This window comes from Pocillopora verrucosa, chromosome 1 (assembly GCF_036669915.1).
Source record: "Pocillopora verrucosa isolate sample1 chromosome 1, ASM3666991v2, whole genome shotgun sequence".
NCBI classification, from domain to species: Eukaryota; Metazoa; Cnidaria; class Anthozoa; order Scleractinia; family Pocilloporidae; genus Pocillopora; species Pocillopora verrucosa.
In genome coordinates this window covers 20278317-20299685 of record NC_089312.1, presented here as the reverse complement: position 1 = coordinate 20299685, position 21369 = coordinate 20278317, and the positions used below count along the sequence as shown (strand labels likewise).

The 21369-nt window shown below is 38.0% G+C and overlaps 2 protein-coding genes across 4 annotated transcripts in view; both read left to right on the top strand.

Moving 5' to 3' along the window:
* The window catches only part of LOC131781921 (uncharacterized), a 74033-nt gene that overhangs the window by 18628 nt on the left and 34036 nt on the right, over positions 1-21369 (top strand). The window contains exon 20 of one of the 3 annotated variants that reach the window (XM_066165449.1): positions 9376-9996. The exons of 1 other annotated variant lie outside the window; for it this stretch is intronic. In XM_066165449.1, the coding sequence (XP_066021546.1) occupies positions 9376-9609 (234 nt within the window). In that variant the 3' untranslated portion in view covers positions 9610-9996. Of the gene's footprint in view, positions 1-149; positions 796-9375; positions 9997-21369 lie in introns of those variants that run through there. One more of the 3 variants, XM_066165453.1, reaches the window with a different exon arrangement.
* The window catches only part of LOC131783080 (uncharacterized), a 20781-nt gene continuing 13605 nt past the window's right edge, over positions 14194-21369 (top strand). The window contains exons 1-6 of the mRNA XM_066165457.1: positions 14194-14373; positions 16985-17166; positions 18006-18124; positions 18534-18728; positions 19405-19621; positions 20141-20442. Of these exons, the coding sequence (XP_066021554.1) occupies positions 14348-14373; positions 16985-17166; positions 18006-18124; positions 18534-18728; positions 19405-19621; positions 20141-20442 (1041 nt within the window). The 5' untranslated portion in view covers positions 14194-14347. The remainder of the gene's footprint in view (positions 14374-16984; positions 17167-18005; positions 18125-18533; positions 18729-19404; positions 19622-20140; positions 20443-21369) is intronic.

The window sequence follows — 21369 nt, the reverse complement described above, 5'->3', positions numbered from 1 at the left end:
ATCTAATTTTTAGAATTCTATATCAGGCATATCTGTATTCCATAATTGTGGACATTAGAGTTTATACTTCACACCTGTGATCATGGCTGCCCTAAATTTTCGTACTTTTCTTCTTCAAAGTTGAGACGTTTGATTTCCACACGTTTTAGATGTGCCATCGTGACAGAGACCGTTTTAGTAGAGTAACAAACGAAGACATTCAGGAGGAAATTGGAGATCTGCGACGTGATTTTCAGAATCAACTTACCGAGCAAAGGAGGATGTTGTCAGAAATGAGAAATTTAGTACTGCGTTTGAAGGAAGTAAAGGATAAAGATGAACAAGAAGAAGATACTAAGAAACTGGCGGGTGACTTAAGTTAAATCCACAAGTGATGGCTTACGCGCAGTTTGATGGATCGGATCAATGGATGGATGAAAATAAAGAAGATTTTCATTACCTTAGTAGTCGTTCAAGAACACTCATTTAGTTTAAACGCAATGTAAATCGTATGCAATCACTCTTTTTGATGAGTGAAAAAGATGCAAACTGTATTTCTATAGCTGTAATATTTCTTGTTGAATTAAAATTGTAGTCTGCTTACTTACAAAGATTGTAGGAGTTATGAAAACCATTCATTACCATCTATAAGTTACGTTTGCTTAATCATATAGCTCCTAGTCATTAACCATAGTCTCCCCTTCAACTGTTATATATGTTCCTGCAAATTATTTGGGAGAATGTAGAGTTAAATCAAGGTATCACTTTGCTTGTGAGTTAATCTGTTATCTGTTTGCTGAGGAACAAATAAATATTATAGAAAGAAAAGTATTTCTGCTAATCTTTTCACACTGCACTGTTTTCTTTCGTTAAGTGTCATCATTTTAGGATGACACAGAATGCATTCAGATCAGTTTGCAGAAATTACAAATATTCTACTCAACAACCATATATAGGTTTGTTTCGGAATTTATAATACTTGTACGCATTCAATCAATGCGTGAATGTAAATAGTGTTGATAGGCGATAGATTAGTCGTTCAATCAAACTGCCTTGAAGCGTGCTCACTCGGGAAATATCCTATTAAGAGAAAGCCAAATTGTTCGGTATTTGTCTCGAGCGTAGGAAAAGCTCACGACGTAATAGGGGGCACTATAAGACAAGGGGGCACTATAAGACACAGCCAATCAAAATACGGTCAAATGAATTCAATATATATCGATATAAGGACTGATAAAGTACGAAAATATAATGATTCCATCATTCGAGTGGTGAATACCAATGGTTTTCATACCAGTTTTCCTCAGGTGTAACAACGACAGGATGAGGAAGTTAGGAGACTTATATGTCAACCGTCCTCACAGCCTCTTACGCATATGTTGTCTTCTCGTACCTTTCTTAATATTTCTTGGAGGTGTCGAAATAAGATAGCGGCAGAAAAGATTTTTTGCGTTAATATTTCTAGTACACGCGAGCGCGAGGCAGGTAGAAAGTGCGAGTCATAAACGAGGTGAGAACGTTACATCTGCGCAACTAATGTGTATGTGATCCCGGTGAACAAAATGATCCCCAAGTCCGGACTTATATAAAAAAATACCGTATTGGAGGATGGCAAATGACTCCCAAACATATTTCAACGCCAAATTTGGCCTCTCTATGGCTTTCTGGTCTGCTGCCGTTAATATTTCTCAACGAAACTTTTAACTTTTTACTATGGGATTTTTTTAGAAATGTTGGTACCTTTGTTTTTAAATCCAATACCGCTTTAATGCCAAATTAGTCAAAATATATCTCAGTTTCAGACCATTCAGTTTAATTATGTCTCTTAGAGAAGACAAACTGGCCGCGGAATTTGGGGTCAGCCTAGGTTCCCGCGGGATCTGATCTCGCTCTTTCCCATAGAACGCGTGGAAAATCGAAGGGGAAACAACTCAGTCCGCGCTAACATTTTTTTTTTTTGGCATTGTTTTCTTTTTCCAGTCCCGCAACGGACTTCGCCAAAACGTAGGTACTTCTCGTAGTCAGGAGCAAGAGATTTTTCATAATCTCTCGGTCAGGAGCCATGTTATTACTTACGCAAGTATTGTATCCTCACCCTCCCTCACCCAGGTTGTTTGGTTCTTAAAGGGAATGGAGAGAAGACTGGGTTCAAGTCACCATCGTGGCGACGTCGCGCATGCAAAGTATGGCTGCGGGAAGGAACACCTTTCTTTGGCATGAAAATTCGTGACAAAATGCCCCTTCTGCATCACTTGGCTATTAAATCACCTTTATCAATATATGGCTCCTTCCGCTGAATGTCATGGGAATGGTTACAGAGGCTTAAGAACACAAAAACGGCGAATGTTTATGTTCACGCACTCACTGCTGGCGGACACAGAAACATCTGAAAGTCGTCCAGGCATCAAGGTATTTCTTGAGGCTGTTCTGCTTTGCACGGTGTTTTCTATTTCATTTTAATTCTTAAGACGTTTCTCCTGTTCAATTTATTTTTATGCGTGGTAAGGAACTGTTTAATTCACTTTAAATTGTTTTAGTACCTGAACGCGGGAAATTTAAATATTTTCCTGAGAGCTCTGCACTCGTATGCAGCTAAATAGCTGCATCTGTTGTAGAAAGCGTCGATAGCTGTATGCTGTATCTGCGGTATACTATCCATTGTAGACAGCCTACAAGCTGGGGTGAATCTAGTGAAAGAGAATGTCAGTAGATGTATCCATTTCATAGCAGATAGTTGTATGTAGGTAGTGTGGACTCTGCTGATTTAACAATCGGTTTATGCTTAGTGAAGATTTATCAAGATATGGATGCAAACTGAAAGTTTGGAGAACAGGAGAGAAGCATAAGAGTTGCTTGAGGCAAACTTAAGAGCATCTCTAACCTTCAGAGTGCTTTCCAAACTTCCCAATTACATCCATATCTTGATATATGTGCATAGCATGAACCAATTGTTCTACATCACAGATGAAACAGAGTGTGCATGAAAAAAGAGATTTATTACAATTTTGTTGGGTTTACTAGGGTGCATTGAAGTGGACCACTAAGTAACTGATGTTTGCACTTTTGTGAAAGAAAAAGAACATTTACTTTCAAAAGATTCTAATGAAAATCTCATTCAATGGATAGCAAAAAAACCTTCCAATTTATCTGAAATAAACTCAGACACATAAATTTTATGGTCTATTGCCATTGATGTCTGAGTAATTGTTGGCAAATTTAAACTGCTTTGGTGCTGCTTTAGTCTCCTCCACAGCCTAACCAAAGATATTTTGCCGTCTCCACTCTTTGAGTGGGTGAAAAGGTATTGAATGAAGAAAAAAATATATTTTGAAAGCTTTCATGCAGGCATACCAACAAGGGCTCCTTAATCAGTACTTTCAATGAGACCTGGCACCCGCTAAAGCTCTGGCGAATATTCTGGTGTTAATTACCAGGTATACTTTAGAAGCTTTCAAGCAAAGTCACAAAGTGAGACCTAAAACACCTCCAGATCTTCATGAGTTCTTTCAGTTGACTTTTAACTTTATGAATGGGTTTTGATAAAAATATTGATATTGTTTTATCATATATTCTGGCATACATTTCATACATCTCTAGCCAAAAAAAGATTTTGAGTTTCCAAGAACAATTATTAACTCAAATTTTGCTAACCAATTACTACATGTCCTTTCAGAGGACTTTTTATGTGAAACTCAGGGAGCAAGCTTGTATTCCAGCAAATGGAAGATTTTGATCAGAATTAAAATGATCAGTTTAACAATTGTTACAAAGGAGATGAATATTTAATGATCATATATGGAAGTTTAACATTGAAAACTCTGTTTGAAGCCAGTTTTGTCTGAATGGAAGTAATGGGATTGCAAGAAGGAAATTGTTTTTATATTTCTCTCTGGTACTTTGGTGCTTTACCAAGGTGGCCATCTTCTTCAAATCTTATTTAAAGCAATTCTTAATTGGTTGTTGCCTACCTTGTTTATAGGGAATTGACACATGAGGGGGTGAAGTCCTGGGTAGCTAAAAGTGAATTAAAATTGTGTTGGGTTTACCAGCTTATCGACTAACTTTCAGCTAAGTCAACTAAATTTGACTTCTTGACTGACTTACGAACTGACTACATGACTAACACCAAATGACTGATTGCAAAATACAAAAGCAATCAACTTTGTTTGCCAACTGTTTCCCAGAAATGGAAAATTGTTATTGGATCGTTATCAAACTTTTTGTGTAAACTGATGTTGCAAGGAAAACATTAAAAATATGTTGTTTTTTTTTCAGGGTGTATGCCAACCTTCAACCATGTTTATTGATGATTGCTTTACTGTGAATTCCAGTCATTGGCTGACGCAGGTAAACAAGATCCTGGTAAACAAAATTTTGGTTTGTTTGTAGTTTACCTTAGATGTGAAGTGCATAGGAAGATGGGAAATTTTTTTCTTATGCTTTTTCTTATTCTTAAATGCATAGAACATTTATTTAGAAACAGTCTTAACCAGCTCTCCCCTTCCCCGCTGAATAAAAAATTTCCAAATAAAGTATGCACATATTATAGTTGAACCCAAATCAATTTTTCACCTTTCAAATGGTTCAAAGGATCTCTAAAAGGTTGTTTAAATTAAACACAAACATACACACACTGTAACTGCATTTTAATACCCAGATTAGAGCAAAACACTTTTTAACTGTAGAACTCAATAAAATCTTTTGTAACTGTCACTGATAATTTCTTTGTTTCCTACCTAAGATAGAGAGATACTCTTCCTGTTATCTCTTGGCGGTTGTGGTAGTGCAGGTAATTTCATGAGATAAGTAAACTTATACAAAATAAAATACAGTGTTGTTAAGTCCAAGAAAAAGACCTAAAAAATATACAGGAATATCCAAACTGTTTTGGATACTGGACTGTCTTTAAGCGCTGATCAGGTGTATGACTTTGTACAAGAGATGGGAGACATAAAGCTGGCCTCTCAGGAGGCTGGTGTCACCCAAAATATCTCTTCCTTAGTCTTGATCTTTGATGCAAAGACTTGGTCCTTAAAAGAGAGGATAAAACTGTTTTGGACAATGGACTGTCTTTATGTGCTGATCAGGTGTTTGACTTTGTACAATAGATGGGAAGCATAAAGCTGACCCTTCAAGGGGTTGGTGTCACCCAAAAAAGTCTCTTCCTCAGTCTTGATCTGTGATGCAAAGACTAGGTCCCAAGAAAGAGGATGAAACTGTTTTGGACAATGGACTGTCTTCATGTGCTGATCGGGTGTTTGACTTTGTACAAGAGATGGGAGGCATAAAGCTGACCCTTTAAGGGGTTGGTGTCACCCAAAAAAATCTCTTCCTTAGTCTTGATCTGTGATGCAAAGACTTGGTCCCCCCCCCCCCCCCGCCCCAAAAAAAAAAACTGTTTTGGACAGTGGACTGTCTTCATGTGCTGATCGAGTGTTTGACTTTGTACAAGAGATGGGAGGCATAAAGCTGACCTTTAAGGGGTTGGTGTCACCCAAAAAAATCTCTTCCTTAGTCTTGATCTGTGATGCAAAGACTTGGTCCCCCCCCCCCCCCCCGCCCCAAAAAAAAAAACTGTTTTGGACAGTGTACTGTCTTCATGTGCTGATCGGGTGTTTGACTTTGTACAGGAGATGGGAGGCATAAAGCTGACCCTTTAAGGGGTTGGTGTCACCCAAAAAATCTCGTCCTTAGTCTTGATTTGTGATTCAAAGACTTGGTCCCCCCAAAAAGAGGGTAAACTATTTCGAACAATGGACTATCTTTATGCGCTGATTAGGTGTTTGACTTTGTGCAAGAGATGGGATGCATAAAGCTGCACCTTTAAGGGTTGGTGTCACCCCAAAAATCTCTTCCCCAGTCTTGATCTGTGATGTAAAGACTTGGGCTCCTTAAAAGGAGGATAAAACTATTTTGGACGATGGACTGTCTTAATGCACAGATCGGGTGTTTGAATTTCTACAAAAGAAGGGTAATTAAGGGTTGACCCACTAAGGAGTCAGTATCGCCTCAAAAAAATTCAGAAAAGGTAACTGATTTTAGATAATATTTCATACCCTTAAACTTGCAAGTAAACGGAAAGAAAAAAATCTAGATTATTTTTTTTTATATCTGATTACAGGATTCAAGTAAGAGTGGGATTATCATGGTATATAATCGTCTTGGATTTCAGTAGATTGTGATCAATTCTATGAGGTGTCTAAGGCAAGTGGTTTGTTATCATTAAGAAGCTACACGTAATCAATCGAGGCTGACGCACACAACATAGGAGCATCATTTTAGATATTTTTATGTCGTAGGCTTGGGCTTCTTACATCGCGGGTTCAGTCAATCAGAATTTACTTTGAAGGATGGAATATAAAGAATGTAAAGCGCTTTCCAAGCGTTGCGAGTACAGTTTACGGCTTATGCACAGTTCTTCAACAAAATCTCGCAATGGATACGTCAATCCGCAACTAGCATACAGCGAAGCAAAACAACCTACTTACAGCCAGCTAATGAAATTCAACATTCAGCTTTTTCGGAGGAAGAAGGGCTCGAACAAATTATTTCGCCGTAATGGAATATAACTAAAGGTCACTTTTTCAGAAGAATGGAAGGATTTACTTACCTAACTTACAGAAAAGTTTAAGCTCAGAGAAAAGAAAAATTTATGTACCGACGCAAAATGATACAGCCTTAACCGATGAACATGATCACATTGTGGAAACTGTGATTTAAACACAAAATCGAATAAATACGAGGTGAAAAGACTTTTTCAGGTAAAGCAAATAGTTTTGGAAAAACAAACCGTTCAGCACAGTTGATAGACTACAACCTTGTAAGAACATTTGCTGCAAGTGTTCGTGTTAGCGGAGTCATTTATAATATAAAAACCTCCTACTTACCGGGTTTGAGGTCAGTACCGTTATTTACGCACCGATTTTTTCCTGCTCAGATTCAGTTCCCGCGCGCCATAAATCCGAGCAGAGAAAACGAGGTTCCGTAACTTACAAACGTACCTTAAAAACGAAGTTAATGAAATATTTATTATATCTTTTGATTCAATTAGAGGGGGAGGTTTTAATCCGAACAAACATTTTGATTTCGCGGGCCGTACACTTTTTCAGAAGAATGGAAGGATTTACTTACCTAACTTACAGAAAAGTTTAAGCTCAGAGAAAAGAAAAAATTATGTACCGACGCAATGTACAGTGACCTACGGCCCACTTAAGTGACCAATCATAGCGCACGTGTGAACCGAGAGATATGATATGCTTATTTATTCGTCGACAGCATTTTACTCAGCTGTACGTCTTGTCTCTCGACGATTTCTTGATTCAGGCGCAATCCTCTCTCAAACAATTAGTTAGTTATAGAAGTATTCTTCGTTTCAAAAGCACCGTGTGAAGTGCACAAATAACAAGAGAAATCTTTGCGCTACTGAAAAGTAACGCGCCAATTGCACAAACAACAAAGTTGTTTCTCGTTCTAAAAGCAACGCGTGAAGTACGACGAATTAATTGGCGAATTGGACAACCCTTATAGTCGGTGAGAGTTAGAAAAACCCATTTTTACATTAAGTTTTGTCGTCATTTTTATAGGAATGATGGACCATTTAATTCGTCGGACATAAAACTCGATTCCAATCCTCTAATAACTAACTACTAGGGACCTACCCTTGGATTACTTTTTTTTTCCAACTAATTCCTTTTAGTGAATTGCATCTGTTAAAACTGATATAAGTCAAGGAGCATCGTCGTCATGTTTTGAATCGTGTTTTCGCGGCACAATATCGCATTTGATTTTAACGAAGCTGCAGAATTTAACTGGTAAAACTTAGATAGGTACCAAACATACCAATTTTGAGAGATAGCCACAAACTAATTAGGAACAACAATGGCCAAGGATAGTTTTATTTAGAATTGTTTTGCGAGTTATTTTCCTCTTTCAGGTACCGGGGAGGTAACAAGTTTAGAAAGAGTGCAGTGGGAGAGGAGTGGTAAGTGAAATTACAGTTCAACGAGAACTTGTTAAAAGACTCCTTCATGGGAACATTTTTCGAACTCTTTTGATTGATTCATTGTTTCGCCTCATTAATTTCTTCCTCTTGCACATGTGTCATTCTGTTATGACGGTCCATGAATTGTCTGTGAACAGTAAATTATTAGAACTGCCGACTAGTAAGTAAATAATAACCGCGTCCCTGTCCTCTTTCAGCCACCGTAGCGTACAAAAGAAAGTCAAGGGAGGCGAGAATACTTTTTTTCTGGTGAGTGTAACTACGTTGTACACTGAAGCGGAAACTTGTGAAATGGTCATGGACAAATATTAACTTTGGAAAGAAAACAAGACTATTGGTGGTTCTCCTGTCGTCGGCTATCCCTCTTCACACCCACTTTTAACCAGTTTTGTGAAGTCTTTATAAAAGTTTTCCATCTGTTAGTAACATTCATTTCAAACGGATAAGTTTTGTGTAACTAAACGTCTGTCTAAATACGTGCTTTTTCCAAGGTTGATATTTTTCTTTGATTGGAGGACTTGTCAGTAACTGTGGCTATGTGTTACATAATAAGTGTTGTATATGAATCCTCATTCTTTATTTCCACACAAATTTCACGAAGATCAAGAAAGAGGTCAAGAAAGAGAGAGCATTAAATCACCTTCTGCTTGCCGATCAAATGGTCTACAGAGAGCGCATTAGAGGCCAAAGGATAACAAGATTCATATCAACAAATGCTTGACGCTGCTAGGATCATTTATATCGTCAACACTCCTTGTATAAATACAGTAAGGGAGATTAAACTTTTTTTCGAATGAACGAAAAGGTAGGTCATTAATCAAGACCGAACAACAAGGAAAAAAAGTCCAATTTCACACCCGAGTGTTACACGGTTGGTTGCCTCATGTTTAGTTTATTTTGTTATTTTTCTTTATGTAATAATGTTTTCTGTTGATAACTTAGGAGCCATGGCTTACCGCGGCGATCTCATCGCCTGTGAAGTTGATTTTAGGGGAGTTCCCGAGGGAAAAGTCTCTGTGTTGTTCTTCTTGAATGGTATAGAAATAGCGCGTTCTTCAGTGGAGTATACCCAGGGAAATAAACTATTTCCCTTCGTTTCATTGGGATTTGAAGGCATTACAGCGCTCACCTAGGTATGTTCAAGTTTGTGTAATTTTAATGTTTGCGAACATTTACAAACTATCCAACCTTTTTACCAAAAGGCTGTGCCCTGATTGCTTTAAGGCAAGAACAGGCAAAGAGCGCGTCGATCTCATCTAATTTTATTTCAAGCACATCTGTATTCCACAATTGTGGAATTTAAAGTCTCTGGTTGACAACTCTGATCATCGCTGTCCTAAATATTTTTCTTTTTCATTTTTAAATTTGAGACGTTTGATTTTTGCACGTTTTAGATGTGCTATCCCGACAGAGACCATTTTAGTAGAGTAACAAATGAAGACCTTCAGAAGGAAATTGGAGATCTGCGACGTGATTTTCGGGATCAACTTGACAAGCAAAGGAGGATGTTGTCAGAAATGAGATATTTAGTACTGCGTTTGAAGGAAGTAAAGGATAAAGATGAACAAGAAGAAGATACTAAGAGGCTGGACGAAGGAAAACAAAGAAGATTTTCATCCCCTCAGTAGTTGTTCGAGAACATTTATTCAGCTTAGAGCAATCTAAATTTTTCTGAATCCCTGTGCCTTTCTTAAAATTCCTCTAGTCTCGAATGAAGATAGCGGCAGAAGATATTTGTTTATCTTCTACTTAGATTAATATTTCTTTCGAATGTAAGCGCGAGGCGGGCACGAAGGGCGAGTCACACGCGAGGAGAGAACTTTACATCTGTACAACTGATGCTTATGTGATCCCGGTGAACAAATTAATGATCCTCAAGTTTGAACTGCAATGGACCCGGGACATTTCAAATTGATCGGCGCATAAGATCATATAGGGGGTACTTACGTAAACTATAGTTGGCGAAGTCCGTTATACCAGTCGAAAAAAAAATCAGTCGCAGAACTCTGGGAGTGAGGTGCAGCGCGCTGACATCTTTTTTTTTTTTTTTTTTTTTTTTTTTTTTCACCCCCGAAATTGACCTCGGCGTTTCTGTCACAGTCTGATACGTGTCAATTAGAGAGGAAAAAGAAAGGGCGACTGTACACTTTTGAATAAATTGTATTGAGATAGTAAAGAGAAATTATTTCTTGGTCACCCATGGGAATTAAAGGTTCCAGATTGGTTTTCTCTCTTACCTTATATTTCTTGGAATAAATGGGCTTATATATATTCTTCGTGGAGAGGTGTTGATCTTCATAATTTGCAATAGTAAACCTTGTAGAATGCGTTAAACTCATCAATCTTTGTCTCCTTGTCGAGGTTTAGCCTTATTTAGAGTTATTTTTGAACTTGAAAATATCTGGTTTTATAAAAGATGAGGATGTTCTTTAGCATTCGCAAAGAGTATTTTTATGAGAAGATGAATTATACACGCATTCTGACTGGTTATTGCCTATGATCTATTGGAGGACAGACGCAAGCAAGATCATCTAGGAGCCCTTCCGTTTACCCTGGAAGATGATGACCAGTTCCTAGGCCCCCACATCGCAAGTTTACCCCCTCCCCGACATGTTTGCGACGACTAACACGAGTTTGCTCCCAAATGCTTTTAAAAGTCCTTTGTTCTTGGCTAATAATATTCTTCGTAATCAGGCATGTTGTGTAAGTTCCGGAGGAAAGACCCACGTTATCTTACAACATTGGAGATTTCACTGCCCTCACTAGATCACAATCTTACGCATATGCTAATGAAATGTTGGAAACGGAAAGATACCGACTCCTCTTCCATGCGAATAAACCTCCAAAATTCAACAATTTACCCACGTGCGGCGTCACTGAGACAAAAATACAGCTGGTATTCCAAAGATATCTTGTTTGCTCTTGTTTAATTTTGCCCTGTTCTCACCGCGCCTTCTTTCACAAGTTTCCGCCCAATTAAAAAAATTCATATCATGAAAACCTTGCCGGTCCGACGAAGAAATATCTATTTTGTTAATTGTTTGTGCGCACTACCAAAATAAAACGTGATCAACTTGGCTATTTTCTAAGACTACGGCTTCCTGAGGAATAAATTTTTTTTAACCTAAAAAATAACAAAAAGGAAAAGAGCTGCATTAAGAAAATATTTGTTAATGAAAATAGTCGAAAGTACTCATTACAATCAAGTGTTTGATGCGGTGTAGACCACCGAGGATAGTTTGGGAATGACAACTAGCTCTGGAATCTTCGTTGCTATAGATTTTGAAAAAGCATATGAATCTGTTACCCACGATTTTCTTTTTAAAGTTTCGGAGAAATTTAACTTTGGATCATATTTCTTGCACTGGATAAGAACCTTTTTTACAGATATGTCAAGATGTACTATGAATAACGGGTTCAGTACAAATTCTCTTTTGTACAAAGCATAGGGTTCGTTGTGATCTCTCGCATCTTGTTTTTTATCTTAGGCCTGAGAATTCTCGCGTGTCAAGTTAGACAAGACAGCAGTATAGAAGGAATAAGAATTTAACTGCATTCGCTGTCGATATAACCTGTTTTTCAAATATATGCGTGCTCGTATGTGCGTCTAGAGGCATATTTGAGATTTTCTGGTAAACAATGTTAAAAAAAAAAAAAAAAAAAATCTTGAAGCAGCGGTGAAAGGATACTTATCTCTAGCATATGAAGAATTCACTTCCAAAGTGAGGCTTGCTGCAAATTGACCAATCACCGTCGAGATATTGTGCACTTCAGCCTTGATCGGCATACGTGTATGCGTTAATTTTTGTAGTCACTCCTTGTAAACGGGTTGAGGAAAGAAAACTAGAAGCCAATCGATTTTTCGTAACAACTACTATTTTGTAGAACTCTATTCCAGCATATAATCCATAGGGATTTTCACGCGGCTTGCATAGGAAGATAATGGCCGACCCTGGGAATTGAAGGAAGTAAGTAATGATTGTCAATGTTTTGATTGAATTATTTCGTCACAGCGAGTTCTCATTTGCGGCTAACGTTATGTCTTGAACTTAGGAGAGATTGTTAGTTGTGTGGGAAGTCACAGATTAAATGGGTTTCCCATTCGGAGTTGATTCGACTCAGCTCTGTTCTGTAATCATGAAGTGGACTTGAGGTGTTGAATATTGCGGAAAAACTCCATGCAAACGCACTTTCACTAAGATTGACTTGGAAATGAGTTACCACATAAGAAAGAAAACTTTGTTGAGGTCTTATATTCTTTTAAAATTAATTCTCATAAAGAAATCCTAGCCTTAGTTCTAAACGCGTTTTTTCTTTCGGTCCTGATTTAGCGAAGGTGGTTTTAAAACATGGTTGAGCAACATTTCCGCTTTGCCCCTCACTCAATATGTACACTTTTCTTTGAGAAGAAACAAGAAACAATAGCAACGCTATTAATGACTTCCTGTGGGACTACGGCTCTGTTTGTGGTTTTTGATTCGTTACTTTTATCACGTTCTCTTGAGTGGCTCACAAATTAAATTCTGAGACGATGTCATTTTAACAAAGCGATGAAGTTGTTTTCGTAATCATTAATAGTTGTTTTTTATTTATTTATTTTTATAAGAGGATCATTGCATTTTAGTTGCAACAGAAACTGTAGAAGTCACTTTGAACACACTGCTTTATTGAATTCAACAGCTCCGTTTATATAGAGATGCGTGAGAGTCTAGAGCATCTAATGCATAAATCAGCTAGCATAGCCTGCTGGAATGCCCTCATCGTGAACGCTTCGGCTTGTGTGTTTCTTCGCCCGCGGGAAAGAAAATCTTGAGCAGCGCTAGTTAGCGAGAGGTCTGTGGTGATAATGTTTGACTAAGGGCACCACTCAAACATAACAAAATAAACAAAAAAAGGATCAATATCAGCAGCTGGGAACAGACTCTTTTATAAAACTACCGTACAATATAATATTTCAAGTAACTTTTAATCCCAAAATCAAAGTAGCGAGATCAAAGTAGCAAAATCAAAGAGCGAGATTCTGTACAATAAGTGGTAAATTATGGCATAAAGTGGCGTTGTTTGTAATACTCCTAATCCGTGGACCTTATCAAGCGGTCATCCCGCCATTCCACGAGAGTGACTGCTAAATATAGGTTCGACTGTACACTTTACTACAGCATTAGTTATATTTGCTGGTGCGAAACGGTCTGATGGTCATATCCTTTACCGAAACCTATGCCCCATTCACACCAAAGCTTAAACATGTTTAAAAGTTGTTTTTAAAAGTTGTTTTTTTTTTTCTTCATAGAAACTATTTAACCGAATATTTTTGACTTGAATGTAGCACATTGGAAATGCAAGTTAACTAGTACTTGAATCCAATGGAAAATCAAGTTTTTCAGTTCTCTGTTTATAATTTTCATTCAATGAAAACCAGTTTAACAAAACATGTTTTGCTGGTGTGAATGGGGTATTAGATAACTTAATATTTAGTTCCTTGACTTCGCGTGGCGCGCTAACATTCTTGTTTTGGCTGACTTTTTCAGACTCGCGCAACGGACTTCGCCGAAAAGGGGGGCTTGCTCGCAGTCCACTTGTTGAAACCTTTTTCTCAGTTTATCTTATAGCATAGATATTATAAACAATACTTAGTCTCTTTTGTACAGATATTGCGGATGAAATACCAGGATTTCTTCACTTTCGAAAACATAAAATCTTCACCAAATCATACTGACATTTTTGTACATTTTTAAACACAGCAATGTTTTTCTCAGGCTCGTAGTTATGGATTATATTTCTTGCACTGGATAAGAACCTTTTATACAGATATGTCAAGATGAACTATGAATAACGGTTTCAGTACAAATTCTCTTTTGTAGAAAGCATAGGGTTCGTTGTGATCTCTCGCCTCTTTGTTTTTTATCTTGGGCCTGAGAATTCTCGCGTGTCAAGTTAGACAAGACAGCAGTATAGAAGGAATAAGAATTTAACTGCATTCGCTGTCGATATAACCTGTTTTTCAAATATATGCGTGCTCGTATGTGCGTCTAGAGGCATATTTGAGATTTTCTGGTAAACAATGTTAAAAAAAAAAAAAAAAAAAAAATCTTGAAGCAGCGGTGAAAGGATACTTATCTCTAGCATATGAAGAATTCACTTCCAAAGTGAGGCTTGCTGCAAATTGACCAATCACCGTCGAGATATTGTGCACTTCAGCCTTGATCGGCATACGTGTATGCGTTAATTTTTGTAGTCACTCCTTGTAAACGGGTTGAGGAAAGAAAACTAGAAGCCAATCGATTTTTCGTAACAACTACTATTTTGTAGAACTCTATTCCAGCATATAATCCATAGGGATTTTCACGCGGCTTGCATAGGAAGATAATGGCCGACCCTGGGAATTGTAGGAAGTAAGTAATGATTGTCAATGTTTTGATTGAATTATTTCGTCACAGCGAGTTCTCATTTGCGGCTAACGTTATGTCTTGAACTTAGGAGAGATTGTTAGTTGTGTGGGAAGTCACAGATTAAATGGGTTTCCCATTCGGAGTTGATTCGACTCAGCTCTGTTCTGTTATCGTGAAGTGGACTTGAGGTGTTGAATATTGCGGAAAAACTCCATGCAAACGCACTTTCACTAAGATTGACTTGGAAATGAGTTACCACATAAGAAAGAAAACTTTGTTGAGGTCTTATATTCTTTTAAAATTAATTCTCATAAAGAAATCCTGGCCTTAGTTCTAAACGCGTTTTTTCTTTCGGTCCTGATTTAGCGAAGGTGGTTTTAAAACATGGTTGAGCAACATTTCCGCTTTGCCCCTCACTCAATATGCACACTTTTCTTTGAGAAGAAACAAGAAACAATAGCAACGCTATTAATGGTTTCCTGTGGGACTACGGCTCTGTTTGTGGTTTTTGATTCGTTCCTTTTATCACGTTCTCCTGAGTGGCTCACAAATTAAATTCTGAGACGATGTCATTTTAACAAAGCGATAAAGTTGTTTTCGTAATCATTAATACTTAATGCGTGAGAGTCTAGAACATTTAATGCATAAATCAGCTAGCATAGCCTGCAGGAATGCCCTCATCGTGAACGCTTCGGCTTGTGTGTTTCTTCGCCCGCGGGAAAGAAAATCTTGAGAAGCGCTAGTTAGCGAGAGGTCTGTGGTGATAATGTTTGACTAAGCGCACCACTCAAACATAACAAAATAAACAAAAAAAGGATCAATATTAGCAGCTGGGAACAGACCCTTTTATAAAACTACCGTACGATATAATCTTTCAAGTAACTTAGGGTTAATCCCAAAATCAAAGTAGCGAGATCAAAGTAGCAAAATCAAAGAGAGAGATTTTGTACATTAAGTGGTAAATTATGGCATAAAGTGGCGTTGTTTGTAATACTCCTAATCCGTAGAACCTGTATCAAGCGGTCATCCTGCCATTCCACGCGAGTGACCGCTAAATACAGGTTCGACTGTACACTTTACTACAGCATTAGTTATATTTGCTGGTGCGAAACGGTCTGATGGTCATATCCTTTACAGAAACTTAGATAACTTTGCTGAAAACATTTTTAATATTTAGTTCCTTGACTTCGCGTGGCGCGCTAACATTCTTGTTTTGGCTGACTTTTTCAGACTCGCGTAACGAACTTCGCCGAAAAGGGGGGCTTGCTCGCAGTCCACTTAGAAATTGAAACCTTTTTCAAATTTTTCTCGGTTTATCGTATAGCAAGATATTATAAACAATACTTAGTCTCTTGTGTACAGATATTGCGGATGAAATACCAGGATTTCTTCAGTTTCGAGAACATAAAATCTTCACCAAATCATACTGACATTTTTGTACATTTTTAAACAGTAATGTTTTTCTCAGGCTCGTAGTTATGTGTATTCAGTCGTTTTTGCAAGTTTCATTATTTGTTGTTCTATAAAGCCTGGTTTTCACTAGCGACGCAAGCATAAGCGCAAGCACAAATGTAAGCATAACAGCCCTTATTTCACTATGAAAACGACCTCGATGCAAGCATACAAACAAGTGCATGCCTTTTCTTGTACTAGTGCTTGTGCTCGTCGACGTTCGTTTCCACTTGGTATATTTTACTTGTGAGTGCGTTTGTGCTCACGCTAGGACTTGATAATTATAATAATAACAATAATATTTATTATTTGTAACGCGCATTTTACATGTGCATATGATCAAATGTGCGATAAAATAAATATAATACAAATAAATAGAAATATAAATGTTAGATAAAAATTAAATACTCGGCCCTGCATCAAAATATACAAAACGATAAAATAATATAAATAACATAGAGCAAAAATTTGTAAACGTGAATAAAAACTTTAAAACTAAACATCAATTATGAAAATTTAATTACGTTATATTTGCATTTCTTATTGAACTAGGAAGACCATTCCAGAGTTTAGGAGCTGCACTGGCAAAAGCCCTATCACCTAAAGTTTTCTTCGCTCCAGTGGTTAATGGTTGTAATAAAAGATCATAATTGGAGTGCAAACTATAATTCGAAGGCTGTATTATCTTAAATAAGACCAGATATGTCATTAGGAGCAAAGCCATTAATAGCCTTAAAAGTAATGACTAAAATTTTGAAATTAATTCCAATTTAACTGGCAACCAGTGCAAAGAACGTAAAACTGGTGCTATATGACAGAATCTAGGAACAATGCAAACTAACCTGGCCATTGTATTTTGAACTCTTTGCAGCTTACTTAAATGAATATCAGGTACTCTTAAAAGAAGGCTATTACAATAATCCATTCTTCCCATAACTAATGCATGAACTAATATTTCCGCAGATTCTCTAGAAAGATATTTCCTAATGCGCCTTAAATTATGTAAAAAAGCAAATGCTGCATTACACGTCTTATTCATGATGTGTAGTAAGATTCATGTTCGTTTCGAATATGTGCTTGCGTCGCGAATGAAAACCAGGCTTTACGCCATTGGTGACTGGAATACTTGAGTATTGATTCCATGGGGTAAATTGTGCTTTAGATCTGATTCACTAAAGGAAGTGGGACTGTCAGTAATTCCTAAAGAACTAGTGGTAACAGATGACCGTGGGCCTGTGGCTTCCGAGCCTGAGAGGAGGCCATCACCAGAACTTGATATCGAGGCTTCCGCAGTAACATGCGTTGATCAGGATCAGGTCGAGGGGGAAATTCCTGCTGGTTCTGGTATGTATGACCACAGAGAGTCTTACAGGGATTGGTGGCCTTTATGATAACGTTCATTGATTCATTATTGAACCACTCGTTACAGAATTTTGTAGATGCAGTCAATTTGGTTTGTCTTGAATATGAAAGATACTATCTAAACGATTGGGTTGGGATAGTGATGAGGATAATCACCAAATAGGCTGTTTTGCCTCCGCCTCAGCAAATATAGTGTACAGTTTGACAACTGTTCCCATTATTTTTCGTACTAAGCTTATTTGTTGCGATGTTGACTCGTCTGTGTCTTTCCTCTGATAGATGATAAAAATAATTAATCCAAATGCGTGTACGACTAAGCGTATTCCTACTTATAGATGAACAATGGCGTCAAAATTTGGTTAAAAAAAAACAAAAAAAATAAACATCAGCGACAAACGCAGGCGCCTTTACTTTATGTGTTACCTTTTTTTCGTTCTACCATATTTTGACGTCACTCATGATCAACCATTGAAAAAAAGTGGCAAAATTTGAACCAGAGGACGAACATGGGGGTATTGATGCTTCTAATCAACAATCTCAACATGAAGGTTAGTCAAAGAGGGCGTCATGGGGGACACAAACACAAGACGCAAATAAATAGACTCCTAAAACATTGGTGTAATTGTGTTACTGAATCAACGTGCATTCATTTCGTTCATTCAAAGTTTATTCCTTCTCCAAAGACTGTTCATCACATGAGAAACGAGGGCCACATTGAGAGGGTGGTTGAGTTCAAACTTACTTCTTTTTTCGGTGGTTGTTTAAATTGAAAAATGTCCATACTTGTGAATCATTCTTGCGTGTATCTGATTGTTTTACAGAGATAGAGAAGGAACTGGATGATGTTCTGGGTAAGGATGATTTCGATGCGATTAATCAAAGAGTGACTCCGAAAACCTTGGCAAGGTGTAAAACTAACACCTTAATCAAATCTTTCCAGGTTGGTCTTGCAACTTTATCTTTACAAAGTTTACTTAGGGCTGTATCGCCAGATCAAGTGACAAAAGTGATCCTTATTTACTTTGATTTTGTTTCGTTTCTCCATATGATTAGCTCGTCATGCGCATACCGCTCTCTCTACTAATTAGCGTCAAAATTACAACCAATTGTTACTTGTTCACTGTCTGAGAGTGTACTTGTAACCTTGAAGTATCACTGACCTGCAGTTATATCTTGTTTTCTTTCTTATTGGTCATCGAGGTTTCAGTGTACTTATTTGCAAAGGACAATTGAAAAACTCTCCTGCCATCTTCAACAACTGGAGGCTAACAATAAATCAGAAACAACATCACTGATTTTTACGAGCCATTTCATAAAAAAAAAAAAACTTTATTTCTTTTTAAACTTAGGTCAACAAAGCACTGCGAGATTTAGCAGATGGTGCAAACCCGGAGAAAGACGATATAGAAAAGCTTGAAAAATCTATGTGCGAGTTCACATCAGCCTTGATAGATCCCCTTAAAGCCGACGCCGATACCAGAAATACATTTCAAAGTTGTTTTGATGATGTGGTGGACAAGGCAATTGACACGAAGCAGAAGAAGGTACTACACGAGAGATAAAAAGGTTTCCAATCAACACTTTATGATATCCTTTACCCCTAAAGTCGATTTTAGTGGGAATGCTGTCGCTCATCTGAACACACGGGTGCCCTTACCCTTACGTGCTATATTGGGGACATTGTTGTCTCTCTTCTTTCCTTACCAATAACCACCGGTGAGGAGGCTTTGTGTGCCACATAAAACCTCACCGCTGGCCATATCGGCGTAATATCAGATATTACAAAGGGGAAAATATATTTTTAAGATTTATGCACACAATGTCACGGTATATTTAGTGCCAATTCAATCACAGGCGGCCCAAGCTCCAGCTGTGAGATGATCATCTTGCGCAATAACAGTTATGGTGGAATTATAAGACTTTGTATAGGAACATTTACGATAGGTTTTAACGAATTAAAAAATACGTCAAATTCTCAATGAAAATACCTCACCTTACTTCCACAGCCTATTACTTGTTATCTGACCGCTTATTTCGATGAAGAGAACCCGCGGCCGGGTGTGTCACTGATATGTCGTTAGAATTGTTTTGAATTAAATGAAGCCAAACTTTGTTAATGGTGACGTCCCCTATGAGGCTCTCCTCTGATAAGTAATAAGCAAAAACCAGTCCAAATTCAGCTCATTGCGTAAAATAATGTATCAACGAATTTTTTCGCAGTTCATCTCTCACCCAGTGGTGTATAACTTGCTCAACTCCAGATGGTACCAATCCTTTTTTCACGTAAGAAAAGAATCATGGCCGCGGCGGACACCTCAACGCTGGGGATACTTTTTTCTCAACCTCTGGACAGTGTTTGACATCGTCTTTTTTCCCTTTCTCTTTGCCATTTTCTTCGTCGTACATTCGATAAAACAGACCTTGAGGAGGAAAAGAGGTTTGTAATATCGTTTTGCTAGCATAACATGGTAATGCGTTTTCAGCAAGCTCTCAAGTATTCAAAAGGTTTGGGCCTGAGGGGGAGAGGGGTGAGGAGTGGAGGGTAATGGCTTTTCTGTATTTCATTCCTAACTCCATAAAACTGAGTTACCATGCAAACTGAGTCCTCTCAACTGAAACAATACAGGAGTCCTTGCTTAAACTATGCGCGAGGTGCGGCTCACGTATTTCTTCCCTGGCACTTGAAACGCGCTTCGTGCTTGCCTTGTGCTTGCAAAATACTACGCCAGTTCTGTAGGATACATCGTTCAAGAAGCGTTCACAGGCCCGGTATTTGTTCCCACCTGATCATAACAGTCTTAAGAATGGTTTGTACCGTTCTAACCAAGTTTTGAGATTAGATACAAGCAGCTACTGGGGAGTTGTTGAGGTGCTTTGTATCAGTTGTTGCATGTTTCCTTTATTGATCAGTGGTTTAATCACTTAGCCTCTAATGCTTTCTACGATCATTTTTCAGAAACTGAAATATGTTTTGTTTTGACGCTGGGCAAAGATACCTCAAAAGAAGAATTTAAACTGATTAAAAGGACGATAAAATACATTGTTGGTGAATATGGCTGCCACTCTGCCAAATACTGTGTTGTTTTACATGAAGACCACAAAAACATCAACTTTAAAGAGAGGTGCTCTACTGAGGCTGAACTTCGAGAGAGGATTGACGCGTTACAGCTTCCAAACTCTACCAGTTCACTCTGTGAAGATCTTATGGCCACCCGAAGTGCATTCACAAACCAAACACATAGGAAGGAGGCCAAAAAGGTGAGGTATACGTGCGCGCAACCGTTTTCTGAAGCACTGCCGAGTTTTGTCCCTTAACTTGTTCCCATGGGCTCATTTTGCAGTCACGGGCTGGTTATCAGGCCTTGGTATAAATAAAATTACCATACCATACCATACCATACCATACCTATTATGGCCGAGGAAAGGCCTATTGTTACGTTAAACAGCGTTACTATTGTATACTCAATTGTGTTGTAAATCTACTTTCCTAAGTAAAAGGAAATTAATTAATGGCGAGTGTTGTATGATAAATCTACCATCTTGATCATTGAATGAAGAACAGTTGAATTAGAGCAACGAAAGGGGTCACTTGACCAATGAATAACTCTTGAATGTACGCGGCGACACGCCGAGTAAACCGGAAAGCGAAAGACAGTCGATCGTTTAAAGGTATTGACCGGCTTGTGCGACTCCTGCCATTCGCTGGCGCTTTTAAATCTTCCGACCTGAAGGCGTAGCTGTTATAGAGACGACTTTCGTTTGCAATGTGATAATAGGGGTTAGTTTTAAGGTGTCATTTCCCCATCTGTATGTTCTTGAGGTTTGGCAAAGCTGACGAGATTGTGTTACAAAAGGTAATATTTTCATGTGTGAGTACTATTTTTTTGTTTTCAAGAATACTGTCTCTTCCGTAGAAAATAGCTCCAGAGATACGTTTCTCAAAACCTTATTCTAGGTATTCTCTATTCATTAAACATATTTGAAACTCTGTTCGTTTTTTATTAAACGTTGAGCGTGACGAATTTAGTCTTAGGAGGCGTAAGGCTTCTTTCGTGAATCACGTATTTACGCCTTTAATAATTATGTGTATGACACGAAAAATAGTTCGTGTATTAGAAGGTCGCTGTCTCTTTGTAATGCGTTTCCATGTTAAGGGTCGATTCCCCGTTTTGATATTATTCCCAC